The sequence below is a fragment of the Scyliorhinus canicula genome, chromosome 15 (assembly GCF_902713615.1).
Source record: "Scyliorhinus canicula chromosome 15, sScyCan1.1, whole genome shotgun sequence".
Lineage (NCBI taxonomy): Eukaryota > Metazoa > Chordata > Chondrichthyes > Carcharhiniformes > Scyliorhinidae > Scyliorhinus > Scyliorhinus canicula.
In genome coordinates, this window is record NC_052160.1 from 74,658,795 (window position 1) to 74,686,059 (window position 27,265).

At 46.7% G+C, this 27,265-nt stretch overlaps 1 protein-coding gene across 2 annotated transcripts in view; it reads right to left on the reverse strand.

The window, feature by feature from the left end:
* Positions 1-27,265, reverse strand: part of LOC119978090 (katanin-interacting protein) — a 307,079-nt gene that overhangs the window by 133,628 nt on the left and 146,186 nt on the right. For both annotated transcript variants that reach the window (XM_038819487.1, XM_038819488.1), the window contains exons 10-11: positions 24,955-25,130; positions 20,657-20,763 (exon numbers count right to left, since the gene is read on the reverse strand). In XM_038819487.1, the coding sequence (XP_038675415.1) occupies positions 20,657-20,763; positions 24,955-25,130 (283 nt within the window). The remainder of the gene's footprint in view (positions 1-20,656; positions 20,764-24,954; positions 25,131-27,265) is intronic.

A 27,265-nucleotide genomic window follows, 5' to 3' on the forward strand; every position in this document is an offset into this window, starting at 1 on the left:
TGTGACTCTAGGTGGTATATAACAATACAAAGTAATGTCCTTTGGTATGAAAAATGCAACAGAAACATTTCAGCAACCACAAACAAAGTAATTGAAGGACTTAGCATTTGTGCTGAGTGATATTCAGTCAAATGTGGGAGGAACATTAATAACATTTAAAAGTACCGTTTAACGGACTACAGGGAGCCAATTTAGCTTGTTAACTTAGTTAAAAGTAAACTTGTGAAAGCAAAGGTGAAACCACATTGTTGCATATGGTCGTGGCCCCACAAGAAGCAAAAGCTACTGTAGAGTTCCCAGTGCCTACAACAAAATGGGACGTTCTGCGATTTTCGGGCAAGTGGATTTTATCAGAAATTCATGCCAAATATCAGTAGGCTCATTGCTCCACTGACTGGATTGCTTAAAAGATCTAAATGAACACATGAGTGTCGAGCAGCTTTTGACAGCTTAAAGGCTCTATGAATATCACCCCTACTCCAGTAGCACCCAATTACACAAAACAGCTTAACATGGCCGTCGACTCCAGTGTTGTGGGTGTTGATACTATGTTGCTCAGAAAGATAAACTGGGACTTGAGAATCCAGTAAGGTATTTCTCATGGAAATTGAATGTACATTAAAAGAAATGTAAGAGACACTCTTAAGTTTGGTTCTGGCTTCGCAGCATTTTGAAGTGTATGCTGCAAAGAACTTCTCAGAGACAATCGTGCATGCTGACCACAATCCTTTGAAGTTTCTGGGGAAATTTTGGCATAAAAAAGCCAGACTGTTATTATTGCTACTGTTCAATTTGAAAATTATATATGTGGCTGGATGGGAGAATTGCAGATGCGTTGTCAAGAGGTCAGATGGAAAAGAACATGAATCTTGGGAAATTCAGAATGGACTAGAATTAACATTATTCTTACAAAGAATTTGTATGTATTATCATGTTTGATGCATGTGGACCGCAGTGTTTCATCTCAATAGGTAAAGTAAGTAATAAGGAGGTGAAGAAAATGAAAACATCTAACAATATAATGTTTCATTTCTTTGCTTTGAGGGAGGTGTGATGGATGTTTTTAAAAAATTATTGATTATGGTGGTATGGTGTAAAGAAAACTATGTGTGTGTGTCCATGATTAATTAAACTGGGGGGTTATAAGCAGCTTGCCTGGGAGATGAGAGATAGAAAGGCAAAGATGTTGGGTTCGTGCATTTGTAATGAGGGGGTATGGTGTGTTTGAATTAAAAGTAAATAGGTTGAGTCTAGAATTTGTATAAGATAAATGGGGATGAAGTTTCCACCAAGGGACATTCTGAAGTGGCTAGGAACTTTAACAATTTACAACAAAGGTATATAAAATTTTGCTGACTAAAAGTAGAGGCTAGATATTTAAGAAATTATGTTTAACTGATCTGTTTGGCTGTGTGCAGGGAAATGTCCTGAAGATCAGATCTGTGTGCTGGGAAGGTGTGAAAAGTTTGAATCTGAAGCAGTCATCCTGTACCAAGCTTGAAAAGGCTTTGTTTTCAGAAAGCTGTTTATTCCTCAACCTTCTTTTTAGATTTCCACATCTGAGTGCAAGTGTTTGAGGGACCGCTATTAAAGTGACAATAATTCTTTGTTTTGGATAATATTACTGCATTTTTATAGTCAAAATCTATTATCTACCAAGGAGGTAGTTTCTTTGTGCATTTTTGACTAAGACTGTAAGACTGTTTACTGTATAACTTTAAGATTTGTGCTTAAGATATTTTTTAAATAAGTCTTTAAATTTTTTAAATCATGAAGTTGTTACTGGAGTTCTATGCTTTTGGGGTCATTAGCTCTTCCTCCTCGTTTTTAGAACACAAAAATAAAGGTTTCTAATCAGTTAAGCAGGCTTCCCTCTGGGATCTGGCTTGCTCAGCAATAACATCTGGTATGGTTGCAACACTTGTGTGGCCAAAATAAGTTATTTATTTTTTCAAACTCAAAATATATATGACATTTACAGTGGCAACAAGTGTTTACCAAGCAGCTCTTCCTCTCTACCTACTGGCAATGCATTGAGATACTTCCATTGTCCCCAACCATCCAAACTTTCTGAATGTTGAGTGTACTCACACACGTAACACAGAGTTAGTGTGCAGTTACAGCAAGCAAATGTCATCTTGGCCTTTGCAAGGGATTGGAGAGTACATAAATATTGTATAGGACTTTGTTAAGATCACGCCTGGAATACTGTGTACAGTTTTAGTTTTCATACCCAAGGAAGGATAGACTAATATAAGAGGCAGCACAATGAAGGTTCACTATGTTGGTTCCTGGGTTGAGTCCAATGATGAAAGGCTGAGTAATTTGGGCCTATCCTCTCTGGAGTGAAGATGAATGACATTGAAATAGTCAAGATTCCTGAAGGGCATAACAAGGTAGATACTGAAAGGCAGGTTCCCTTGGCTGGAAAATCTAGAAGACAAGGGATGCAATAACCAGACAAGGAGTTAATCATTTAGGAATAAGATGAGGAGAGATTTCGTCACTCAGAAGGTGGTACATCTGTGAATTGTCTAGGGAGGTAAATGTTCCATTGTTGGGTATATCCAAGCTGAAACAGATAACATTTTGATCTCTCAGGGAATCAAGTGATATGGAGAGCAAACGGGAAAGCAGGGCTGAGGCAGAAGGTCAGCTGTGATAATATTGAATGGCGGAGCGGGGTCAAGGAGCAAACTAATTTATTCCTGTTTCTATTTCATATGTTCTTATTCAATAGCAGCATTAAACAAATGGCCACTGAGGCCATTCAAATCATCTTACTAAATATGCTTGCTGCAAAGAATTTGGAAAATAGTTCCAAATTATTAGTACAATTTTGAAACTGTTAAGATGTTATGGAAAGGTAAATCAAAATAACTAAATTGACCGAAAGCACCCCCCAAAAGAAGAAATTACCAAAAAGGTTTCATTTTCTGTAACTTTTACATTAACATGAATCAGAACCTATGAAAATTGCATGCAAAAATAAAACAACACATTCATTTTAAATAGTCAATATAACAAAGATAAATCTTACACCACCACCTTTCTCATGGGCAATTCGGGATAGGCAACAAATGCTAGCCGAGGCAACAAATGCTAGCCGAGCTACCAAAGCCCACATTAAGCACTTTCATCACTCCCCGCAAATGTATGGCACTATGTAGCCACCACGTTCGATAATATGCTGATCTTTATTCATCCAATCCAACAACAGCCTTCATCTTTTGAGTTTCACTGACATACTTATGATCAGCAAGGCAGACACACTTCGACACATCCTCCTCTCTTCCTCGGATCAAGACAGTCCAATGGTATAACTGTCCATGTGTTTGAACCAGCCTACCAATATCACCCTGGTTCACTGTTTGGCCGCTTCTGGGAAAACACATAGCTCTTTAGATTATATGAGCCTTTAGACCTTTTTAACCAACTCGCACAGTACCTTCAAAGCTTCTGGGCACGATTCTTCGCTCAAGTGTCGAAGCATAGTAGCGAACGGGAATTGCAACTCAGCCCAATGAGGCTGCCAACGAAATTCAATGTTAACTGGTCCACTTAATGAGGCCTCACGGGCTTCTTGCCGCAAATGAAGGCTCGCCAACCCCCCCTCTAACAAGGTCGAGCAGCCGTAAGCTGCACTTGCTCAGCCAACCCCAGCCAGCTCGCAATAATGGTGCCGAGGAGACCGTTCCCAAGATTCGGGGATGCTGACCTGAGGAGGTTGTTAGATGCTGCGGAGGCCAGGAGGGATGTCCTGTTTCATAAGGGTCCAGGAGAGTCAGCCACAAGGCAGACAGTGCTGCCTGGAATGAGGTGGCAGCGGCAGTGTGCTTGGGGAGTGTGACCAGAGGATTGGCCTTCAGTGCCGAAAAACTGTCAACGCCTACACCAGGCAGCACGAGCGAGTAGACACCAACGCCATCCACTCAACTCCCCCCCCCCTCAACAAGGGAACATCTAACCCCCCAACTCCCCATGCGACCCCCAACCCTCTCTCCATCCTCCCTCCAAATCCTCCTCCCACCACTGTGAACCCAGCTTGCAGCTAACGATGCCTCTCTGTCTCCTCAGGGAAAGCTCTCATAATCATCGGGAGAGGGCCCAGACTGGCGGAGAGATGCCGGAATTCTCACCTCCATCAAGGAGCGTGCCCTGGAGGTGACTGTGGTGACAAAGAACAGATCAGTCACCCATGCAAAGACTGGCGGACGCTGCAGAGGTGAGTCTTTACCCAGAGGACTTGCCAAACTTGAGTTGTCGTACTGCCTGAGCCATCCGTCCCACTGACCACATGTCCATTCTCCCACGGATCGTCCAGCAGACGGCACCAATCCATCTCGGGCAGCACCATCTCCAGCCTCCTAGGAGACCACCTCGGAATAGAGGTCCAAGGATCCCACGATAATAGTCACTGCACAACTGTCATCCCCACCCTCCAAACAACGCAGATACACGCACCTCGGTGGAATATGTTAGTGGATAGGCTTCAGGTGCACAATCTGGTGATGATGCACATCAGGTGGAGGCACGAGCCCTCCAGGGGCGAGTCGGCAGTTGGAGTCTGCTGGATCCCAGCACCCAGCTGGGTCCCAGCCTAATGCTGAGCCTGTGGTACAGAGGTACCCGGAGCTGATAGAGACAATAATCAGCAGCCGGGTCATTCAGAGGGAGATATCAGCAGATCCGTAGCTGGTTGGAGGAGTCACATAGGCTGTGGCTGCAGGAGGTGGCGCCGGCAATGAGTGGTACTGAGGCCAACACGGCTATGGTGGCAACAGCAGTGGACAGCCTGGTGCACGACGTCGGCACCATTAGTGAAGGTGTCCAAGGTGTCGTGCAGTAGGTGACGTTCATGGCTGAAGGTCCCGGCAGAATGTCCGGCTCGCCGGGGGATGTCACCCAGTACAAGGCTGACATTGATGAGGTTATGTGAGACATGACCCGCTCTCAGATTGGCATTGCTGGGGCACTGCAGAGCATGTCCCAGTCACTGAGGAGCATCGCTGAGGGCGTCGACACTATGGTGCAGACATTGGAGAGCCACCAGGGCTGGCAGAGCAAGATGATGCAGGGGCAGCCAGAGCTAGAACCAGCTGCCCCTTCGTCCCAAGGTGAACTCCAGTGCTCTGTGGGCACCGACCAGGAGGAAGGGGGGCTGGGTGCCAAACCGGACCCGTCTCATGGTGGCCATCATTTTGAGTTCCTCCCCTCTGATGAGGCCGCTTTTCAAGTCAGCACATGGGACAGGGCGACACAGCTGTGCACGTGCCGGCGACAAGTGAGACGCAGCCCTCTGGCCCCAGAGCCCCTCGAGGACGCCCGCCAGGGGCATCGAAGGCCGCAAGACGTGTTAAAGCAGCTGGCTGTCTCCACCGCTGATATGCATTCTCGGGAGACACCTAGATGTAGTGGTAGCACTAGGAAGGCAAAATACATTGAGAATCACTGAGGGCACCAGGGAAGGGGGGGGGGGGGGGGGGGCAGGACCATCGGGAGAGTGGGGACCTGTCTAAAACATTAAACACCCTTGAGCATGATCAGTCTGATGCCTGTCACTTGCTTCCGCAATGCATCATTGTGTGCAAGTGATGGGTGTGTGAGCGAGCACTCAGCAGACGGGCAGGGATCAGATTGTGGCATAGATTGAGGAGCACCGCCGATCAGCTCTCTGCCCCCAACATTGACCCGCTGACGGTGCCGACAATTCCAGCATCCTGGAGGGATGTGAAACATACTCTGGTAGGGTAGGTATGGGGGTTGATAACGTAGCAATGACAGACCAGGCCACATCCCAAGTGAAGCAGCCAGGCCATGGCTGTCTGTGCTTGTCAGACCCTCGCCGCTCCAGCCTGCCCTGCAGCCTCCAGCTGGGCCTCAGGTTCCTCCCAGCCCTTGCTGGTCCTGTGCCTCGTGATCCTCGTCCTCCTCCTCGATGACCATATGTTCCTCATTACAAACCTCCAGCATGTCGCCCCACTGATGTGCGAGGTTGTGGAGGGCACAGTGGAGCACTCGAAGGAAACCCACGCAGACACAGGGCGAATGTGCAGACTCCACACAGACAGTGACCCAAGCCGGGACTCAAACCTGGAACACTGGAGCTGTGAAGCAACAGTGCTACCCACTGTGCTACCGTGCCAGGTCCTCAGCGGATACCCCTTATCCCAAAGAAACAGCCACCCATCCTGGGCTGCTCCTTGAAGGGGGCGGGGATGACCAAACTCCTCAAGATGTAGCTGTCGTGCACATTCCCCGGAAGTGTTCACGCACATGCATTATTTTAATCTCGTGGTCGCACACAAGCTGTATGTTCAGGGAATGGAACCGCTTTCGGTTAACATAGGGCACTCCCAGATGACCGCATTGAGCGCAGAGCGCAGGGAAACTTGTGTGGCATCTACGATTCCCTTGACCTGGGGCATCCCGACGATCACAGAGAAACTTGCTGTCCGGGTATGATGCAGGGCTTAGTCCATGTTAAGACGATATTGTCTTCCGCCCGGGCATATAGGGCATCTGTGAGCTGTCAGATGCACCCATGGGCTGTGGCCTGTGAGATGCCACACAGGTCCCCGCTCGAACCCTGGATTGATCCAGAGGCATAAACATTTAGGGCTGCAGTGACCTTGATGGCCTCTGAGAGCGGATGTCCTTGTCCACGCAGTGCCACGTCTGCGAGGACATGACACAGGTGTCACACCATTTCCTTGTTGAGGTGGAGCCTCCTGCAACACGCGCTGTCATTTGTTCAAACGACCAGTGATGCCTGTACACTTTGGGCTGTCGCTGGACTCCCCCCTCTGGGTCGCTTCCCGGCCTGATGGGCAGTCGGGTCCTCAAGGTGTGGGACGGAATCCAGCACCTGGGCCGCTGCCTCGAGCATTTGTAGATGAGGCTGCTGCTGCCACCGTCACTGGTATCTGTCAGCATCGCGTAACAACAGCACGACTGGGGCAACTTCTGCATCCCTACCAAAGTGTTCAATATTGGTAAGGAATTGGGAGAGGGTGTTAGATTGACAAACATCGGTGACTCCCACCCCGGGACCCTCTATTCCCCCACTGATTCCCCACCCCCCCACCTACATCTGCCCACACACACCTGATTGCAGCGGGTCCCACTCACCGGACCACAGATCTTGTACCTTGGACACCCACTCACAACAACAACTGGAGCGGGTGCTGGTCCCCTCCCATTGGCACTCACCCACCCTCCGGCCGTGGATATATCCCCCAGAGCGGTGTCCCATTCCCTGGGTGTTTGGATGTTGGCTACTGCCTGTGTGGTGTTGTGTCGCGCAATGTTCAGGCAGTGTCCAGGCATTGCGGTCTGATTTTTAATAATTCATTTACGGGATATGGGCATCACTGGTTAGGCCAGCATTTATTGCCCATCCTCAGTTGCCCTTCAGAAGGTGGTGGTGAGTTGCCTTCTTGAACTGCTGTAGCCCTTGAGGTATAGGTACACCCAGTGTGCTGTTAGGGAGGGAACATAGAACACAGAACAGGTCCTTCGGCCCTCAATGTTGTGCCGACCATTGTCCGAAACCAAGATCAAGCTATCCCACTCCCTGTCATTCTGGTGTGCTCCATGTGTCTATCCAATAACCGCTTGAAAGTTCCTAAAGTGTCCGACTCCACTATCACAGCAGGTAGCCCTAACCACTCTCTGAGTAAAGAAGGGAGAAGGGAGTTCCAGAAGGTTGCCTGAAGGAAACTGGCTATTTCTGATAGGTAAAAGGGTAATTGATTTAGCCATTTTAATGTAAATACTAAAGCCCAGTTTAAAATCCATTTTAAAATGGATTTAATCATATAACGTCAAGCAGCTTGCAGAATTTGTAGTGGCAAAACACAGAATCTGAAACATTGAAAAAAACTAGCTAAAGCTTATGCAACATTTTACTGATATCAGAAACTGACCATTGTTCTAATAGCAAAAGCTATGCAGCCATACCGAAGGTCGCCATGACTACATGAACACACCATTGTTCAGAATTCAGATAAAAGCAGTCAGCAATAAACCAGTGAAAACCATAATTAATTAAAAGGATATATCACATTCCAAAACACACAAACATCTACAAATGCAACACATCCGAATATATGTTGCACATTGATGATTGACACCTAACCATCCAACCAAATGCATTTGAAACCCATACAAGCCAACCAGCACATTGCAGGGATGATGGGTCAGATGGAATCAGACTCATAACATTCTCCTTAAACATAGAGGTTCGGGAAGCCATTTTCTATCCAGGATCACTCCTATACCTTTCATTGAACTACTCGTTATCCTTATTTCGTATTTTCATATTTCCACTCTAACTCTAGAAGTTCACGCAAGCTGTTTTTCTTTGAGCAAAGAACCGTTACTGTATGTTGAAAGTTAAATCCGTTGTAAACCGTTCAGCCAATTATTTCTCTTAAAGTCTTTTGCTGGCAAGGGATTTTTGAGAACATTTGATTTCTAATCACAAGAAGATCTTAGTCTCTCAATTATAATCAATAAACACGATCAAATATTTTTATTTCGCATCCGAGAAGTGTAACTTAAATTCTACTGAGTTTTGAAGTTATACGAGACTACACTTAAACCGCACGGTAGGTTCCTACATTGCCCCAGCGATAGTGAAGGAACGGCGATATATTTCCAAGTCAGGGTGGTGAGTGACTTGGAGGAGTACGTCCAAGTATCTGTGGCCCTTTTCCTTCTAGATGGTAGTGGTCGTGGGTTTGGAAGTGCTGTCTGAGGAACCTTGGTGAGTTATTGCAGGGCATCTTGTAGATGGCACATATGGCTGCCACTGTTCGTCGGTGGTGAAGGGTTTGAATGTTTGTGGAAGGGGGAGCAATCAAGCGGGCTGGAGGTTGTCGCGCTTCTAGAGTGTTGTTGGAGCCTCTCTCATCCAGCCAAGTGAAGAGTTTTCCATTACACTCCTGATTTGTGCCTTGTAGATGATGGACAGGCTTTGAGGGGGTCAGGAGGTGGGTTACTTGCCATAGGATTCCTAGCCTGTGACCTGCCCTGGTAGCCACAGTATTAATATGGCCAGTCCAGTGCAGTTTCTGATCAATTAAAACTCCCAGGATGTTGATTGTGGGATTCAGCTATGGTAATGCCACTGAATGTCAAGGGGCGGTGGTTAGATCCTCTCTTGTAGGAGATGGTCATTGCCTGGCACTTGTGTGGCACGAATGCAACTTGCCACTTGTCAGCCCAAGCCTGGATATGTCCAGGTCTTGCTGTATTTGGACATGGACTGCTTCCCGTACCAGCCTCCCCGGAATGTGGCGACTAGGGGCTTTTCACAGTAACTTCATTAAAGCCTACTCGTGACAATAAAGCGACTTTCATTTTTTCATTTTCATTATCTGAGGAATCGCGAATGGTGCTGAACATTGTGCAGTCATCCGCAAACATCCCCATTTCTGACCTTATGATGGAAGGGAGGTCTTTGATGAAGAAGCTGAAGATGGTTGGGCCTGGGAGACTACCCTGAGGAACTGCTGCAGGGATGTCCTGGAGCTGAGATGATTGAACTCCAACCACCACAACCATCTTCCTTTGTGCCAGGGATGACTCCAACCAGCGGATAATTAACCCCCCCCCCCCCCCCCCCCCCCCCTCGATTCCCATTGATTCCAGTTTAGCTAGGGTTCCTTGATTCCCTACTCGGTCAAATGTTGCCTTGATGTCAAGTGCAGTCACTCTCACCTCATCTCTAGCATTCAGCTCTTTTGTCCATGTTTCAGCCGAGGCTGTAATGAGGTCAGGAGATGAATGACCCTGGCGGAATCCAAACTGTGCATCCGTGAGCAGGTTATTGCTGAGTGAGTGCCGCTTGATGGTTCCTTCCATCACTTTGCTGATGATGGAGGGTAGACTGATAGGACGGTAATCGGCTAGGTTGGATTTGTCCTTTTTCTTGTGTGCAGGACACACCTGGGCAATTTTCCACATTGCCAGGTATATGCCAGTGCTTTAGTTGAACTGGAATAGTTTGGCTCGGGGTGCGGCAAGCTCTGGAGAACAGATCTTCAGTACTATTGCCACAATAATAATAATAATAATAATAATAGCTTATTGTCACAAGTAGGCTTCAATGAAGTTACTGTGAAAAGCCCCTAGTCGCCACATTCCGGCACCTGTTCGGGGAGGCCGGTACAGGAATTGAACCCGGACTGCTGGTCTTGTTCTGCATTACAAGCCAGCTGTTTAGCCCATTGTGCTAAGCCAGAGCCACGAATATTAGCAAGGCCCATAGCCTTCGCAGTATCCAGTACCTTCAGCAGTTTCTTGATATCACGTGGAATGAATCATAGAACATAGAAAAATACAGCACAGAACAGGCCCTTCGGCCCACGATGTTGTGCCGAACGTTTGGCCTAGATTAAGATCATATTGACTGAAGATTGACATTTGTGATGCTGGGGACCTCCGGAGGAGACCAAGATAAATCATTTACTCAGCGCTTCTGGCTGAAGATTGTTGCGAATGCCTCAGCCTAGTCTTTTGCACATATGTGGCAGGACTTAGATCTGATGCGTTGGTTGTGGAATCGCTTAGCTCTGTCTATTACTTGCTGCTTATGCTGCTCTCCCGCTATTCACCAGCCTCGTTTCACTTGAGCGAGAGCGTAACGAGGCTGGAGAATCGTGTCCCCTGTCTCCTTTTCTGCCAAACAGAACTGACCTCTTCCTGAGAGATTTGCTTCTTCTCCCTATAATAATTCTGTTCCTCTTTCTGTTTCTGTCTACTTTTTCTTTGGCCTGCATCTATGCATAGATCATCTTCACCCTCCAGCTCTTCTGTTTTAAGCTCTCCTTTGTCTACCAGCCACACGGCTTCTTTTTTTAAACTTCCTTCCAGGTCAAAGGTCACATGGACTAGTATTTCCTCTTCAAGAAAATTAACAATTAATGCAAAAAGTCATTTTCAAATATCTTGGAAAAGAAATAGATTTCACAGACCTTTTAAAGAAATTACAATTTTTCCTCAGTACTGTTTCCAGGTCAATGGCTGTCAGTAAGAGCACCAATGATCAAAGAAAATATAGCCACTTATTCAATATTTTTCTTTCATTCAAGTCTGATTCTCAACAGTTAATGGGGTAGATTCTTTGATTAGCTGCACATGTCTGGGAAGCAGAAGCTTCTTCTAGCCAACTGCATTTCATGTGCTATTGTATAGTTCCTGCTGCAGCATCATTAATACCGCAGAACACACGCAGCAGATTTAAATCAATATTTGGTGCAATTTCATGAGTGATGGAATTTTTACATTATAACTTTTCACAGGACAATAATTTACTCATTATTGCAAAAGGCAAGGCTCAAGCATTTGCAACCATTTTCAATCTGAAGTGCTGAGTGGATTTCAGCTTCTACCCAAGTTCCCTCCTGATACGCTCCAGATACCAGTCTTCAACTAATTTGATTCACCCCATATAACATCAAGAAACGGTTGAAGGCACTGGATACTGCAAAGGCTATAGGGCCCTGACAATATTCCGGCAATAGTACTGAAGACTTGTGCTCCAGAACTTGCAGTGGCCTGTGTTCATCACAGCTGCAACACTGTCATCTACCTGGCAATGTGGAAAATAGTAAAAAAAGGCAGAACAAATCCAGCCCAGCCAATTACCACCCCATCAATCTACTATCAATCATCAGCGAAGTGATGGAAAGTGTCATCGACATTGCCATCAGGTGGTACTTACTCAATAATAATGACACAAAGTTTGGTTTCCACTGGGACCACTTGGTTCCTGACCTTATTACAGCTGTGACCTGGACATGGGGAAAAGAGTTGGACTGGATTGGATTTGTTTATTGTAACGTGTACCAAGGTACAGTGGAAAGTATTTTTCTGTGAACAGCTCAACAGATCTTTAAGTGCATGAAAATAAAACAAAATAAAAGAAAATACATATTAGTTGAACTCCAGAGGTGAGGCGAGAGTGACTGCCCTTGACATCAAGGCTGCATTTGACCAAATGTGGCATTAAGGAGCCCTAGGAGTCAATGAGAAACAGGCAGAAACCTCTCCCCTGGTTGGTGTCATACATAATACAAAGTTGATTGTGGTTGTTGAAGGTCAATTATCTCTGTCCCGGGATCTGGCTGCAGGAGAACATTAGAACAGCTTCCTGGGCCAACCTTCTTCACCTTTTTCATTAATGATCTTCCTTGCATTGATAAAGTCAGAAAAGGGGATGTTATGTTCGCTGATGATTGCACAATGTTCAGAACCATTTGTGACTCCTCAGATACTGAAGCAGTCTGTTTCTAGATCCAGCAAAACCTGGATAATATTCAGGCTTATGCTTAAGTGGCAAATGGCCACGCCAAACAAACACCAATGAGAGAATCTAACCATCTCCCCATAACTTTCAATGGCACTACCTGTGCTGAATTCCCCCAATAACAACATCCTGGGGTTTAACATTGACCAGAAATTGATTGGATCAGCCATATAAATACTGTGGCTACAAGAGCAGGTCAGAGCTGGGAATTCGACAAGTTACTCACCCCCTGACTCCCAAAGCCTGTTCACCATCTACATGGCACAAGTGAGGAGTGTGATGAAATACTCTCCACTTGCCTGGGTGAGTCCAGCTCTCACATCACTCAAGAAGATGGACACTATCCAGCACAAACCAGCCCACTTAATTGGCACCCGATCCATCACCTTAAGCATCCAATCCTTCTATCACCGATGCACAGCGGCAGCAATGTGCACTGTAGCAACTCACCAAGGCTCCTTCCAAACCTGGGGCCTCTGCCTCAGAGAAGGATAATGGCAGCAAATGCAGGAGAATCCCACAGCCTGCGATTTCCCCTCCAAGTCGCTCACTATCCTGACCTGGAAATACATCAGCATTCCTTCACTGCCACTGGATCAAAATCCTGGAACTCCCTTTCTAACAGCACTGTGGGTGTACCTACATCACATGGACTGCAATGGTTCCAGAAGAGTGCTCAGCACCATCTGCTCAAGGGAAATTAAGGATGGATAATAAATGCTGGCATAACAGGCAATGCCCATAAACTTTGAAAGAATTACAAAATATATGCTCAGTTTAAATAAACCTTCCAAAACACAGATCATTATCGTTCACAAATTCACAATAAAGTGAACAGAAATGTAATTTCAAAAGGTTCCAGCAGAACAGAAATATATGAAAAGGAAGGCAGGTGAAAAATAATTCTTCCAATGTTAGGTTTACAGGACTGTTGGTGCTACAAGATCTATAGAACATAGAATAGTACAGCACAGAACAGGCCCTTCGGCCCTCGATGTTGTGCCGAGCAATGATCACCCGACTCAAACCCACGTATCCACCCTATACCCGTAATCCAACAACCCCCCCTTTAACCTTACGCTTTAGGACACTACGGGCAATTTAGCATGGCCAATCCACCTAACCCGCACATCTTTGACTGTGGGAGGAAACCGGAGCACCCGGAGGAAACCCACGCACACACGGGGAAGACGTGCAGACTCCGCACAGACAGTGACCCAGCCGGGAATCGAACCTGGGACCCTGGAGCTGTGAAGCATTTATGCTAACCACCATGCTACCGTGCTGCCCCAGGTAGTGGGGTACAAAGTGTAGAGTCTTGTGGCAGATTGAGATAAATTAGTGACAAGGGTTGACGTGGATAAGCCTCAAATACAGTATTTCATGGTTGGCGTAATGCACGACAGAAGGCAGTATGGAAGAGAACCAGTAGCGAGAGACAAATTGCTGGACCCACTGACCCCGCATTTGGTAAATGAGGGATCTGGCAGTGAGTTTGTGATTTAATTTGCTCTCTCATCCGCCAATGCTAATTAATCCTGCACTGCAAATTATTGGAAGTATGAGTTGGTAATGGAATCAGCAGGGCACCTGGACTACGCTAAACGATTAAACCATAGTTTAACTCCTTAAATCGATATTCCTTAAGCATAAGGCAAATTATAGTCAAAGTAGACACAGTAAACAGAAGAAATATTGTATTAAAAAAGGGAAAGGAAAATTGAGAGCACCGTTGAAATTTTAAAAACCCTCTAGGAACCTAAAGGAGTGAGATTTTGATTTTCAGCCGCTCCCTTTCCAGCCATTGCTTTAGAATAATAATAATAATCACTTATTATCACAAGTAGAGGGCAGCACGGTGGCCTAGTGGTTAGCACAGCCGCCTCACGGCGCTGAGGTCCCAGGTTCGATCCCGGCTCTAGGTCACTGTCCGTGCGGAGTTTGCACATTCTCCCCGTGTCTGCGTGGGTTTCGCCCCCACAACCCAAAAATGTACAGAGTAGGTGGATTGGCCACTCTAAATTGCCCCTTAATTGGAAAAAATAATTGGGTAATCTAAATTTAAAAAAAAAAAATTATCACAAGTAGGCTTCAATGAAGTTACTGTGAAAAGCCCCTAGTTGCCACATTCCGGCGCCTGTTCGGGGAGGCTGGTATGGGAATTGAACCCACGCTGCTGCCTTGTTCTGCATTACAAGCCAGCTATTTAGCCCACTGTGCTAAGAGTGGTGTTACATGAATATAGTGAAAGGCTGAGCAAGGTTTGGGCCTATGCTCATTGGGAGTTTAGAAGAACAAAAGAGGATCTTTTGAAACATGCAAGATTTGATTCTGAGGGGAGTTTCTGAAAGCATGTTTTCCCTTGTGTGGGTATCTAGAACTGAGGGGGATGGGGGAAAATACATTTAAAAAAGGCATCTCCTATTTGAGGTGATAATTCATTTTTGGAGGGTTTCCAATCATCGGAATTCCCTTCCACAGAGAACAGGGGAGACAAGGTCATTGAATATATTCAAGGCGGAGCTTGGCAGATTTTTTGATTGTAATTAATGTAGAAATTTCAGATATATTATACTATAAGTATTTGGTGAAGTAATGATTAAAGTTTGGGTTAGAGTGTGTTTGACTGCTGCAATCATGGTTTTAAAAGAACCTTGGTTTGAAAGACAACAAAGCTTTTAAGAGCCCGAGGTGTAATTAAATGTCGTAAAAGCTTGGGCTAAAGCAATTTTTTTTGATTAAGGGGATTCCCTGGAGAATTCATTAGTTTTCAGCTTGGTGAGATGATCTGATTGCTGGGTAGAGCTAAGGCATCAGGCTTCTGGAGAAAGCATTTTTCAGTTTTCAGTTCTGATTCTGTCTGAAGCTGAGAACAAATAAGGCAATTTTTTCTCCCTGTAGGTTAGTTAAAATAGATTAACTCTTTTAAAAGTGGTTAAAAGTGATGCAGACTTGTCTGAGGATAAGGGACAGCTGAAATAAGCCAGTTGAAACAGCTTCTGGAGACATCCAGCCAGAGTGTCAAGCAGGGGTTTGGACCAGAGTTAGGTCTGTCCTGTAAAGCAGCGTCAAGAGATCCTCTTTCTCAAAGAATAACTCTGTAAAGTAAGTATTCTTCTGTGCCATTGGTATTTAGATTGGGTTGAGAGCTGAGATGGTTGAATTTCTTGTTGTATAAGTGGGAATAAAGATAGCAGTTAAGTGTATTGTATTCACTGTGCTGAGTAGTATTGTTTAAGGGGTAATTGTAAACTATTTTCGGGTGTGATTTAATACTATGTTAGTAATATTGTTTTAAAATCCCAAATCCCTGTTTCTTCGTGAAATCACTCCTGGAGCGAAGTATCCTTTCCTCACAGTCTTAAAATTAAAATAAAAGGGATTTCGGTCCAGTATCCTAGTCACTGTTGGGGTCTGTTCTAGGATCGTAATATGATCCATAAGAATGCCAAAGTCATACGAACATATTAAATAGGAGGAGGCCACTCACCCCTTCAAACTCATGACTGATCTGATTGTAACTTCAACTCCACATTCCTGCCTAATGCCCGATAACCTTTAACCCTCTCGTTAATCAAGAATCCATCTAGCAATGCCTTGAAAATATTCAAAGACTCTGCTTTCAATGTCTTTTGAGGAAGAGAGAGCTTCAAGACACACACCCCGCAGAAACATTTCTCATCTGTCTTAAATGAACGACTCCGTATTTTTAAACAATGACTCTTAATTCTAGATTCCCCCACAAGAGGAAGCAAACTCTCCACATCCACCCTGTAAAGACCCCTCAGGATTTAGTGGGCGCAATTCTCCGACCCCCAGGCGAGAGTGCCGGGCGAGTCCTGCCACGCCGCCCTGGCACCCGCACGCGATTCTCGCAACCCCCTCCCAAAATGGCGTGCCACGTTTCACGACAGGCCGCTCGGAGAATCGGCACTCGATGGGCCGAGCTGCCTGCCCAATACGACGGGTTCACGCCGGCGCCAACCACACCTGGTTGCTGCCGGCGTGAACAGCACGCGAACGCGGCGTGTGCGGCCTGTGGGGGGGGGGGGGGGGGGGGGGGGGGAGAGGAGGAGGGAGGATCATGCTCAGTAGGGGTCTGGCCCGCGATCGGTGCCCACCGATCGGCGGGCCGGCGTCTCTAAAGGACGCACTCTTTTCCTCCGCTGCCCCGCAAGATCAATCCTCCATGTCTTGTTGGGCGCCCGCGGGGAGGACGGCAACCGCGCATGCACGGGTGACGTCATGTACGGCCATATAATTGACACGGCGCCAAGGCCCGGCGTGCGTAATTGACGCGGCACCGCTCCTAGACCCCTGGGGGTGGGAGAATTGGGGGCGAGGAGCGGCCTCTGACACCAGAGTGAAACATTCCGGTTTTCATTCCGGCGTCGGCACTTAGTCTCCCGATGGGAGAATTGCGCCCTGTATGTTTCAACCAAGTTGTCTCCAACCCTTCGAAACTCAGTGCAGTGGTTTCCAACATTTATATGTCATGGTACGCTTCTCGACTTTAAAAGCATTTTGAAGCACACGTCCTATTTTCTTTGCCTTCTTCTCTTGCTGGGAACTTCGTTTTTAACTTCTCCCTGTCCTCTTACCTGTCTTTTTTTAACCTCTCGTCTCTCTCGCTTCTCCCAGGGTTTTTGCATCCTTTGAGTTTTCGCTTTTTGTGAAGGCGGATGGCACCTTTTTCCAGTTCCAATCCTGTTTGTCTTGCCCATGGGTTTGCTCAACATAAGAAATCTAAACCACGCCTGTGCAGCTCTTTCCCAGCTGGCACATGACCAGGATTCGTGAGTCTTGGAGATATCAAGCACAGAACTGAAGACTCGAGTGGATACAAGCCTAGTTTGTCCCACCTTTTCGGATAAACAAGGATATTCCTGGTATTAATCTTGTAAACTTTCTCTGAACTGGTTCAATTGCATTTGTGGGACAGCAGAAAGAGGAGTTACGGCTACAGTCAAATCAGCCACGGTCTTATTTAATGGTGGAGCAGACCCAAAGGGCTGAATGGCCCACTCCTGATTCTATTTCTTCCAATCTTATAAATCCTAATCTTGTGAAATATCCACCCTAACTTACCAAAGGGCGTTTAATTCACACTTATGATGCAACTCCAGCAATTTCTTGAAACCCTGGGGTTGTGAGATCTCATTTTTTGCATGGCTAATAATGGAGCAGCGCAAAACATCCAGCAATTAGTGGCAATTGACAACTCAGAGCATATATTTTCCGAAACTCAAATTGCTGGATTGGTTTTCAAGTAATAACGTGCTGTACCATGAACTCTGTTATTTAACAGTGACTTTTAAACCATTATGACAACCACAGTCACAAGCACTGGCACATGTACCAAGCGATGACCATTGGAAAATAGATCTGGAGAAACTTTGTAAAGTTAGTTGTAGATTCGTGTACGTTACTGCAAGGAAATGTGCAGCCAACGGGCAGCACGGTAGCACAGTGGCTAGCACTGTGGCTTCACTGCGCCAGGATCTCAGGTTCGATTCCCGGCTTGGAGACATTCCCTGTCTGTGTGGAGTCTGCACGTTCTCCCAGTGTCTGCGTGGGTTTCTTCCGGGTGCTCCGGTTTCCTCCCACAGTCCAAAGACATGCAGGTTAGGTGGATTGGCCGTGCTAAATTGCCCTCAGTGTCCAAAAAGGTTAGGAAGGGTTATTGGGTTACGGGGATAGTGGAAGTGAGGGCTTAAGTGGGTCAGTGCAGGCTCAATAGTCCGAATGGCCTCCTTCTGCACTGTATGTTCTATGTAACCTGTATTGTAGGGTGACCCGAGGCATCCCAAAATGGACGAGAGCCTGCCAACTGAACCTCTGGGGATCTTGCTGCTACTCCAGGGATAAAGCAAAAAAAGATAACCCTTAGTTATCATAGTTATCATAGAATTTACAGTGCAGAAGGAGGCCATTCGGCCCATCGAGTCTGCACCGGCTCATGGAAAGAGCACCCTACCCAAGGTCAACACCTCCACCTTCTAACCCAGTAACCCCACCCAACACTAAGGGCAATTTTGGACACTAGGGGCAATTTATCATGGCCAATCCACCTAACCTGCACATCTTTGGACTGTGGGAGGAAACCGGAGCACCCGGAGGTCCTCCCCAAAGTCATTGCTCAATGGGTGCCAGACCCGGCCACACCAGGATCTCCCTATGGACGCCCGAGAGCACGCCAATTCCTTGGGGACAACAGGATTTCGACCATGGTACCAGTCTGGCCTAGCCCAGCACCATTAAAAAAGGAAATTCCGGATAACCTGACCCCGGGAACTTTCACATAGCTCCAACCCTTATACCTCACTAAGGCTGCACCAAACCTGTCCTAATCAGGACAAGGCACCCCCCTACTCCATCACACCCCACAAGAACGGATACACAAATTGGCCCTAGGCAATGGGGAGCCCAAGCCCTGAGAAAGAGAACAGTCAAGGCACATAAATAGCTGACGTCTGGGAAGGAGGGCTGGTTTCTCCCCCCTCCACCCGACACCAAAGTGCCCCATCTCACCAGGCCAAGTCATCACCACATCCACCCAGGTGGGAGGAGAAGACGACCCCCTGGGGATGGGACACCCAGCCGAATCACAGGATCTACCGTCATATAAAGGATACTCAGAGCCACCCTCATCCTCACTGTGGCTCCAACAGCAACAAAAATATCCAGAGGGGAGACCCCTATCAAGACAAAGGTCAAATATAACCCAGTCCTCATCAGGATGATCACAGCGAAGGTAAACTCACCTACCATTTCCAATCCTCCACTCTTCACCCCCTACCAGCTCTGCTCATCTTCCTTCAAAGTGACCGGGGGGGGACTGACATCGGACAGGCAGGGGCCGAGGTTGCCCCTGGTATGCATGTACACTGTACAGGGGGGGTGGCATGTAGGAACCGCGGGGGCTGAGCCCCTTGCACCCTCCCCAGCCCAGGGGTGTCCCCCCACCGATGGCAGGTGGGTGGCCGACACCACCCCCCTCGGTGTGCCCACACCACCATCACCCCCCCGCGAGAACTGGGGTAGCAGCCCTGGTGCCCGCGCGCTGACTGATCCTTTTCCAAGGTGTCTACCCACCTCCTCCGATCCCCACCGCAGCCATTTCACGATTTTATATAGGTGTGCTAAACGGCGCCTGCAAGACCCGTTTGGGAGCCAGTTAGATCATGGATGGTCATTAGATAGGGGATCCTTCCCGTTAACAGGATGGATGTTGGCCTTAATTGGTGATTATTGGTTTCTCACCATGCCACGGCAGGATCCAGATCTCGGGAACGGGAGTGGGCTGGTTAGATTGGAAACTGATCGTGTCCGATGAGGTTCATGATTTTGGACTCTACCTCAACCTAACCTGCTCGCTTGGATTTGCACATGATGCAACGTGGCCATTAGATCGTACCCACCAATTTGATGTCACTGGTGCCATTTTGGAACTGCATGCTCCAGCCCAGCCATCTCTTAACCAACCACAGATAAACATGTGCTTCATGACAAGAAGGGCCACCCATCAGTCCAAAAATGCATACATTAGGTGAGATTACGGGGATAGGGCGGGACCTAGATGGGATGCTCTTTTGGAGGGTCGGTGCAGTCTTGATGGGCCAAATGGCCTCCTTCTGCACTGCAGGAATTCTATGGATCAGCGCAATATAAAGGGATAATTTAAACACAAGTTCAAGTTTTTTCACCTCTTCCCCGATTGTCCTCTTACTGTTGTGGTAATGAGCATTTGTCAGCTTCAGGTGCTGTACTTTTTCCAGGTCTCTCTATTCATCTTTTTAACAGGTTTCTGCAGTGTTCTGTATTTATCCCTGCAAGCTCATTCTCCCTTCAGGAAACTGTTCCTTTTATCGTTTTCTTCAAGTTAAGTTTGAAAAACATTTTAGCGTAACTGATGTAATTGACGAAAACGTATTTCTCAGCACAGGTGACCAAACTGTCCTGATGCAGTCTGGGAAATGCTCAGCTGCATGAATAAACAAGACTTTTAATGAATGCGTGCTTAAACCAATGTTCTGAACATTGCGTACTTTTACTGAGGAAAACGATCCTGAAATAAAAATTTCAAAAGGATTGAGAGTTTTGTGTGAAGCCAGCATCCAGACTATGCCACCCAGTGGCCAGATTGTACAGAATGATGTTTTTGCATATACATGTGGTTACAGGAATTCCTAATGGTAAACCTGATATTAAAAAATTACAAAAACATGGCTGGAATGCAATAGCGCAAGTGGAAATGCACACAGATCTAGGTTCTCAATATCTTAAATGATTTCAACATAAAACCATCATTCCAAAAACATAATGAACTCATGAGATTACCTTGGCTCCAAATAGCTGATTCGTTCAAGAGCTTTATCGATCTTATGTTTTGTTGATCCAGATGAACACTGCAGCGTGTCATTTACTGCCAGCTCCGAAGGCGAAAGCTAAATAATGAAATAGCCGAATAACTGAGACATTAGATTTTGAACAAGAATTAACTCTTGATCAAATATGGTTGTTTAAATTATACAAAATCCTACATTCCTATCTTGCTGTCTTTCAAATTACTTCAATAACTTTTGAAGATTAGAACCATTTTCCTGGAAACTAAATTGATCGCTTTCAAGGCTTATTGCAATGTGAACCTGCCTATAAAGTGCTTAACCACTTCCGGTGATGGGGGATGTGCTGAGCAGATTCACGAAAGGTGGCACTCCTCCTGAAAACTTGGACTTAGGCACTTTAAGCTCAAAATAGCCTGCCGAAAGCAGGAAGAAACACCCCTCGCCCTCTTCCAAAAACACCAGGACGAGGTATGCCGAGCAGCAGCAGTCCAAGGGCTAAAAGGATGGAAAAGGCAGCAAAACCTGGAGACACGAATCGAGGCGACAACAAGCACGCGGGGCGATGAGACCCCGGTCACGCCTGATCGAGAGGGGCCACCAGGCCGCACCCAGAGCTCCCCATCCCCCACAAACGGATGGGGGAGTTCCTTACAAAGGAACTCCAGGAGCTCAAGGAGGCCACAAAAGCAGAGGTGAGGCAACGGTCAAGGTGGGTAGTGGTAGTGGCACTGATCACCCTGCAGTGGCCCTGGAAAAGGCAGAGGGGCAGCTGGAGACCCAGGACGCAACCATAAGAGAACTGGAGAAGGCCTCGTCTGACCAAAGCGACTGGATCACCGCAGTGGAAATGGAGATGGCAAGGTTGGTGGCGATACAAGGAATGCAAAAGGCCGAGGATCAGGAGACCCGATCGTGGAACCAGAACCTACGCATAGTGGGCTTAACGGAGGTAATCGAGGGCAGGAACCCCATGGAATACGTGGCCCAAATGCTGGGTAACCTGGTGGGGAGAGACAGCTTCTGCAAGCCTCTAGAAATAGACAGAGCGCACGGGTTACTCTGGTCAAAGCCCAAGGCCGGAGAACAACTAAGGCCCATAATTGGAAAGCTACACCGACACCAGTACCGGAAAAGAATCCTGAACTGGGCCAGACAGATAAGAGCTTGCAACTGGGACACTCGATCAGTATATACCAGGGCATTGGAGGAGACCTGACAAAGCGGTGGGCGGAATTCAATAGAGCAAAGGAAGCACTGTGTAAGAACGCAGTGGAATTTGGAATGCTGTACGCAACCAACCTCTGGGTCCCCTTTCAGGCCAGAGAACATTACTTCATCGCACCGGCGGAAGCGGACGGATTCATCCACAACGCGAGATGGGAAGCAGCAGCGGAATCATTCATGAACCAGACACCCTGGTGGATTGGGACATTGAGAGACTGTTTCCACGGGATTGCGCAGCCTCATTCTGAATGTTGGAGCTACGGCTCAGATAGGGGGGGGGGCGACAACATCAGAGCACAAGAAGGGGTGAGGAGGGGGGGGGGGGGGAAACAGACATGCAGCGGCCAAAGGGGAGGTTTAGACCGACATCAGGAAGGTGGTCACCACGCTAGCAGGTAAGTTAGCACCTGGAAGTACGAGTGGGGGGTTGGAGGGCACTGCGCATCACCTGCTGGGAAGAGGGTGCCCGGCGACAGGAGTGGGGGGGGGGAGGGGGGCAGGGGCACCACAAACGAGGATGTATCAAGCTAGGTAATTAGGGGGAGTAACACAAGTCAGAGCAAGGGGTGGGGGGAGAAAGGGGAGGGAAGCAGACTCAACGGGAGAACAAAGTTACGGGGGTTGATTGGTGGATCGCACATGGCAGCAAGGAACAGAAAGGCACCGCAAACGGACACTTGGGAGGGTCCCCATCAAAGGGAAATCCTGGAGTGCAGGGGCTCACCCACATGGCGTACACATAGTTGGCAGCTATCATGGGTGGCCCTGGACAAAAGGAAACCCCGGAGTGCAGGGGCCCGGCCTGATGGTGAGTACAGTTACTGTGGCCATTTTGGATGGTCCCCCGAACAAAGCAAAACCCTGGAGTTCAGGGACACATCCACATGGCAAGTACGGTGCATACAGATCAAGCGGGACTTGTGGGAGGAAACCAACGCCGAGGAAGGATCCGGAGGAAACCCACACCGACACAACAGAACTTTTAGACTCCGCACAGAGACCCAAGCCGGGAATCAAAGTCGGGTCCATGGCGCTGTGAAATAACAGTTCAGTAGCATTGTGGATAGCATAATTGCTTCACAGCTCCAGGGTCCCAGGTTCGATTCCAGCTTGGGTCACTGTCTGTATGGAGTCTGCACATCCTCCCCGTGTGTGCGTGGGTTTCCTCCGGGTGCTCCGGTTTCCTCCCACAGTCCAAAGATGTGCAGGTTAGGTGGATTGGCCATGATAAATTGCCCTTAGTGTCCAAAATTGCCCTTAGTGTTGGGTGGGGTTATGGGGATAGGGTGGAGGTGTTGACCTTGGGTAGGGTGCTCTTTCCAAGAGCCGGTGCAGACTCGTTGGGCCGAATGGCCTCCTTCTGCACTGTAAATTCTATGATAATCTATGATAACCACTGTGCTACCGTGCTGTTGAGGCAATGTTCAAGGTTGTGAGGGTGGGGATGGAGCCATGCCCAAAAGTGGTGGTCTTTGGAGGTCTCAGAGCAGCCAGGAACACTTTATAGGGAAGGGAGCTGACGCCCTATCCATTGCCTCCCTGAATCGCCCGCCAAAGAATCCTGCAGGGCTGGTGATCAGCAGCACCAACCAAAATTACAGATTGGCTGTACGACCTGTCAGAATTTCTCAGACTGGAAAAGATAACATTCGCAATCTGTGGGTCGGAAGTGAGATTCCACAGAATAGTCAACAACTTGTCTCCAAGCCAGGGGAAAGTGAGTGGGGAGATGCGTCACGAAAAGAAAAGGAAAGGGGGGGGGAGAGAAAGTAAGCCGGGGGGGGGGGGGGGGGGGGGGGAGGAGAAAGGGGCAAAAAAAAACCCATTAAAAAAAGACCACAGGACACAGGTGGCAGAGCCACAGAGCACGGGCCCCCCCCGAGGACTAGCGGGAATAACAGATACAACGTCAACACACTGGGCAACATACGCGAGGGCCAGAAGGCTGAATGGAAAAATAGAATTGCCAGGCACCGGGAGCGGGTGGGCAGGGTGGGGGGGGGGGATTGTAAATATTTATAATGCTCCTTGCTTGAATATGGTTTGTGTTTCTTTCTCTCTTTCTTCACATTTTTCATAGGCCTATTGCACACTTGTAAATATTAATTTCTCGTTGGCTCAACAATATGCGCGGTAATAAAACCTGAAAACATAAGAGTATGAATGGGAATGTGGAATATAAAAATGTGAAAACCAATAAAAACACTGAAAAAGTGCTTACCCAATCCTCAGAATAGGAAGACCTACTGCACTGTGTAGAATGGCCGATTGGGCATTCAAACTCAAATGGATTTTAGCGTACTATGGGATAGTGGTACAGGGTCTCTAATCCTGCGCACAAATATAATTGATAGGAAACCTTGAAACTACACGGTGGCACAGTCATTAGCACTGCTACCTCACAGCACCAGGGACCCGGGCTCAATTCCAGCCTGGGGTGACTGCCTGTTTGGACTTTGCACGTTCTCCCTATGTCTGCGTGGGTTTCCTCCGGGTGCTCCGGTTACCTCCCACAGTACCGTACCAGTTTCCCGTACCAGCCTCCCTAAACAGGCGCCGGAATGTGGCGACTAGGGGCTTTTCACAGTAACTTCATTTGAAGCCTACTTGTGACAATAAGCGATTTTCATTTTCATTTCACAGTCCAAAGATGTGCAGGTTAGGTGGATCGGCCTTGTTAAATTGCTCCTTAATGTCCAAAAGGATAGGTGGAGTTACGGGATAGGGTGTGTGATTGGGCCTATGTCGGGGTGCTCTTTCAGAAGGTTGGTACAGACTCGATGGGCCGAATGGCCGCTTTCTGTACTGTGGGGATTCTAGGAATCTACACAACCAATTGACCTGAGTTGAGATTGCTTTCTTCCTCTGAAGGATGGCTGATCAGGTTCCACACTCCCCATTCTGCGGTAAATTTAAATTCCAATGTCCGTGACCTTTGTAGCACTTGTGAGTAGAGAATACTTAAAACAATTACTGCAAAGCTGTCAAGAAATAAGTTCAACCATCCAATAATCAGCATGTACTTCAAAACCCCTGATAATTCAGTTTTCTCTTGTTATTGCATACCATTTGCCAACATAGGGGCATTTTTATCGTTCTCTGCTTTTCCACACTGTTCAGCACATCTTCATTTTCTTTCTGCATGGCTTGAAAGACACTAGAAGCAGATAATTCTGGATCCTTCACCTGGAAGATATTCCTTCTTACAGCAGAAAGTACCCTCTCTTGACGACACTCATGGTCTAAATAAATGAACACAACTTGTTACTATTACCGATTACACAAATCAAGGTCTAAAAATAGAGTTGTAGCAAGGAAATTTACGCTGAGAAATAAAATCAGGATGCAAGACCTAGAATTCAATTGTATATAATATTTAACACACTATAATATAATATTTCCAAGTTTGTTGATGACACAAAGTTTAATGGGAATATGGGTGGTGAGCAGGATGTTAAGAGGCTTTAAGGTGATTTAAACAAGTTGAGTGAGTGAGCAAATATATACCAGATGCTGTATAACGTGGATAAGTGGCAAGTTATCCACTTCAAACAGAAACGCAGAATGGCAAAATATCATTTAAATGGTTAGAGATTGGGAAATGTTGCTGGATGAAAGGATCGGGATGTCCTTGTACACCAGTCACTGAAGCATGCAGGTACAGCAAACAGTTAAAAAGGCAAATTGTATGTTGGCCTTCATTGCAAGTGGACTTGGTGTAGAGGAGCAAGGGTGTCTGCCGGCAGCTGTACAGGACCTTGCTGCGGCCTCACTTGGAGTATTGTGTGTTCTGGTCTCCATTTCCATGAAAGGATATGCTTTCCATGGTGGGAGTGCAGCAAAGATTGATTCCTGGGATGGCAGAATTGTCATACAAGGAAATTTTGGCTCAACTGGAATTTAGAAGAATGAGAGGGGATCTTGTGAAAAGTATAAAATTCTGACAGGGCTGGATTGACTGGATGCAGTGTGTTGTTTCCTCTGGTTTGGGAGGGGGGCCCCTGTCTAGAACATGGGATCATAATCTCAGGATGCGGGGTCGGCCATTTGGGACTGAGATGAGGAGAAACTTCTTCATTCAGAGGGGGTGAATCTGTAGAATTCTCTACCACCAACGGCCGTGGAGGCCAAATCACTGAATATGTTTAAGAAGGAAATAGGTAGGTTTCTAGCATCAAGAGGTATGGGGAGAGTACAAGAGTATGACGCTGATATAAAGGGTCAGCTATGGTCATATCGAATGGCAGAGCAGGCCAAAGGTCCTAATAACCTACTTCTGCTCCTATTTTCCATGTTTCTATTTAGTATGGTAAATTGTGCATTAACTGCGTTTTGCTTTGCACTAATTGATAGGAATGGGTTGATGGAAAAGAGAAAGAGAAGCGAAAAAGAAAATGCTGGAAAATCTCAGCAGGACTCGAAACGTTAGCTCTTTTCTCTCCCTACAGATGCTGCCAGACCTGCTGAGATTTTCCAACATTTTCTTTTCAGTTTCAGATTCGAGCATCCGCAGTAATTTTCTTTTGTTAGAAGCGAGATACTGTAGTATGAATGACCTCTAAAGTCTGGCTTCTATTTCGGGATTAGAAACACTGGAAATAATGGTCCATCACCATGTCTGCATCCGTTGGAATTGTCCTTGTGCATTCAGGTTTAATCTTCTGTCTCTCATGTTACTAGAGGCTGGTGACTAATGTTATCATGACAGAAATCTGGTATCTGGCATCAGAGTGAACAGACCAGGCAGCTGTGTACCTCCTCAATCAATTAGGTTGAAGGAGTGTAAAATTAACAGTGTAATAGCATGATGTAAGTTAAAGTGGGTGAAATCAAGGCCAAATTAGACAGAGAGGAGGCAGGAATGCATTGAGAGAAAAGAGAAAATAAAATTAAATGAAAACAAAACTGTTGGAAATCTCCAAAAAATAATACCTGAAGGAATGAGACTCCACATTTGTATTTGATAATTTTAAGTGTCAGAGAAGTTGATTGTGTCAGGAAACAGAGGTAGTTTATAGTTATATTTGTGAGTATTAGAAATAGGGTATAGCTTTAAGTTTAATTTTGTGTTTGAATGTGCGAATGACTTCAGTTTGGTTTAGGAACATTCATGGTAATGAGTGTTTAGGATGAAGGCAAACAGAGCTTGACAGAACACTAGGCTGTTTCTAAGCAATCAGGGACCACCCTAGGACAGAAAGAACTTTTGAGTTAGTTGCAAGCTAGTACCAGAGAAGCTAGACACAAGGAAGTGAAGTGCAGGAAGCAGATTACCCAAAAGAACAAAAAAAAGTCCCAGAAACCAGGGTGTTCAGCACAAAGTATGTCTCAGGAAAGCAGTTAAGTTAAAGGAACAAAGAACAGGATGTTGAACAAG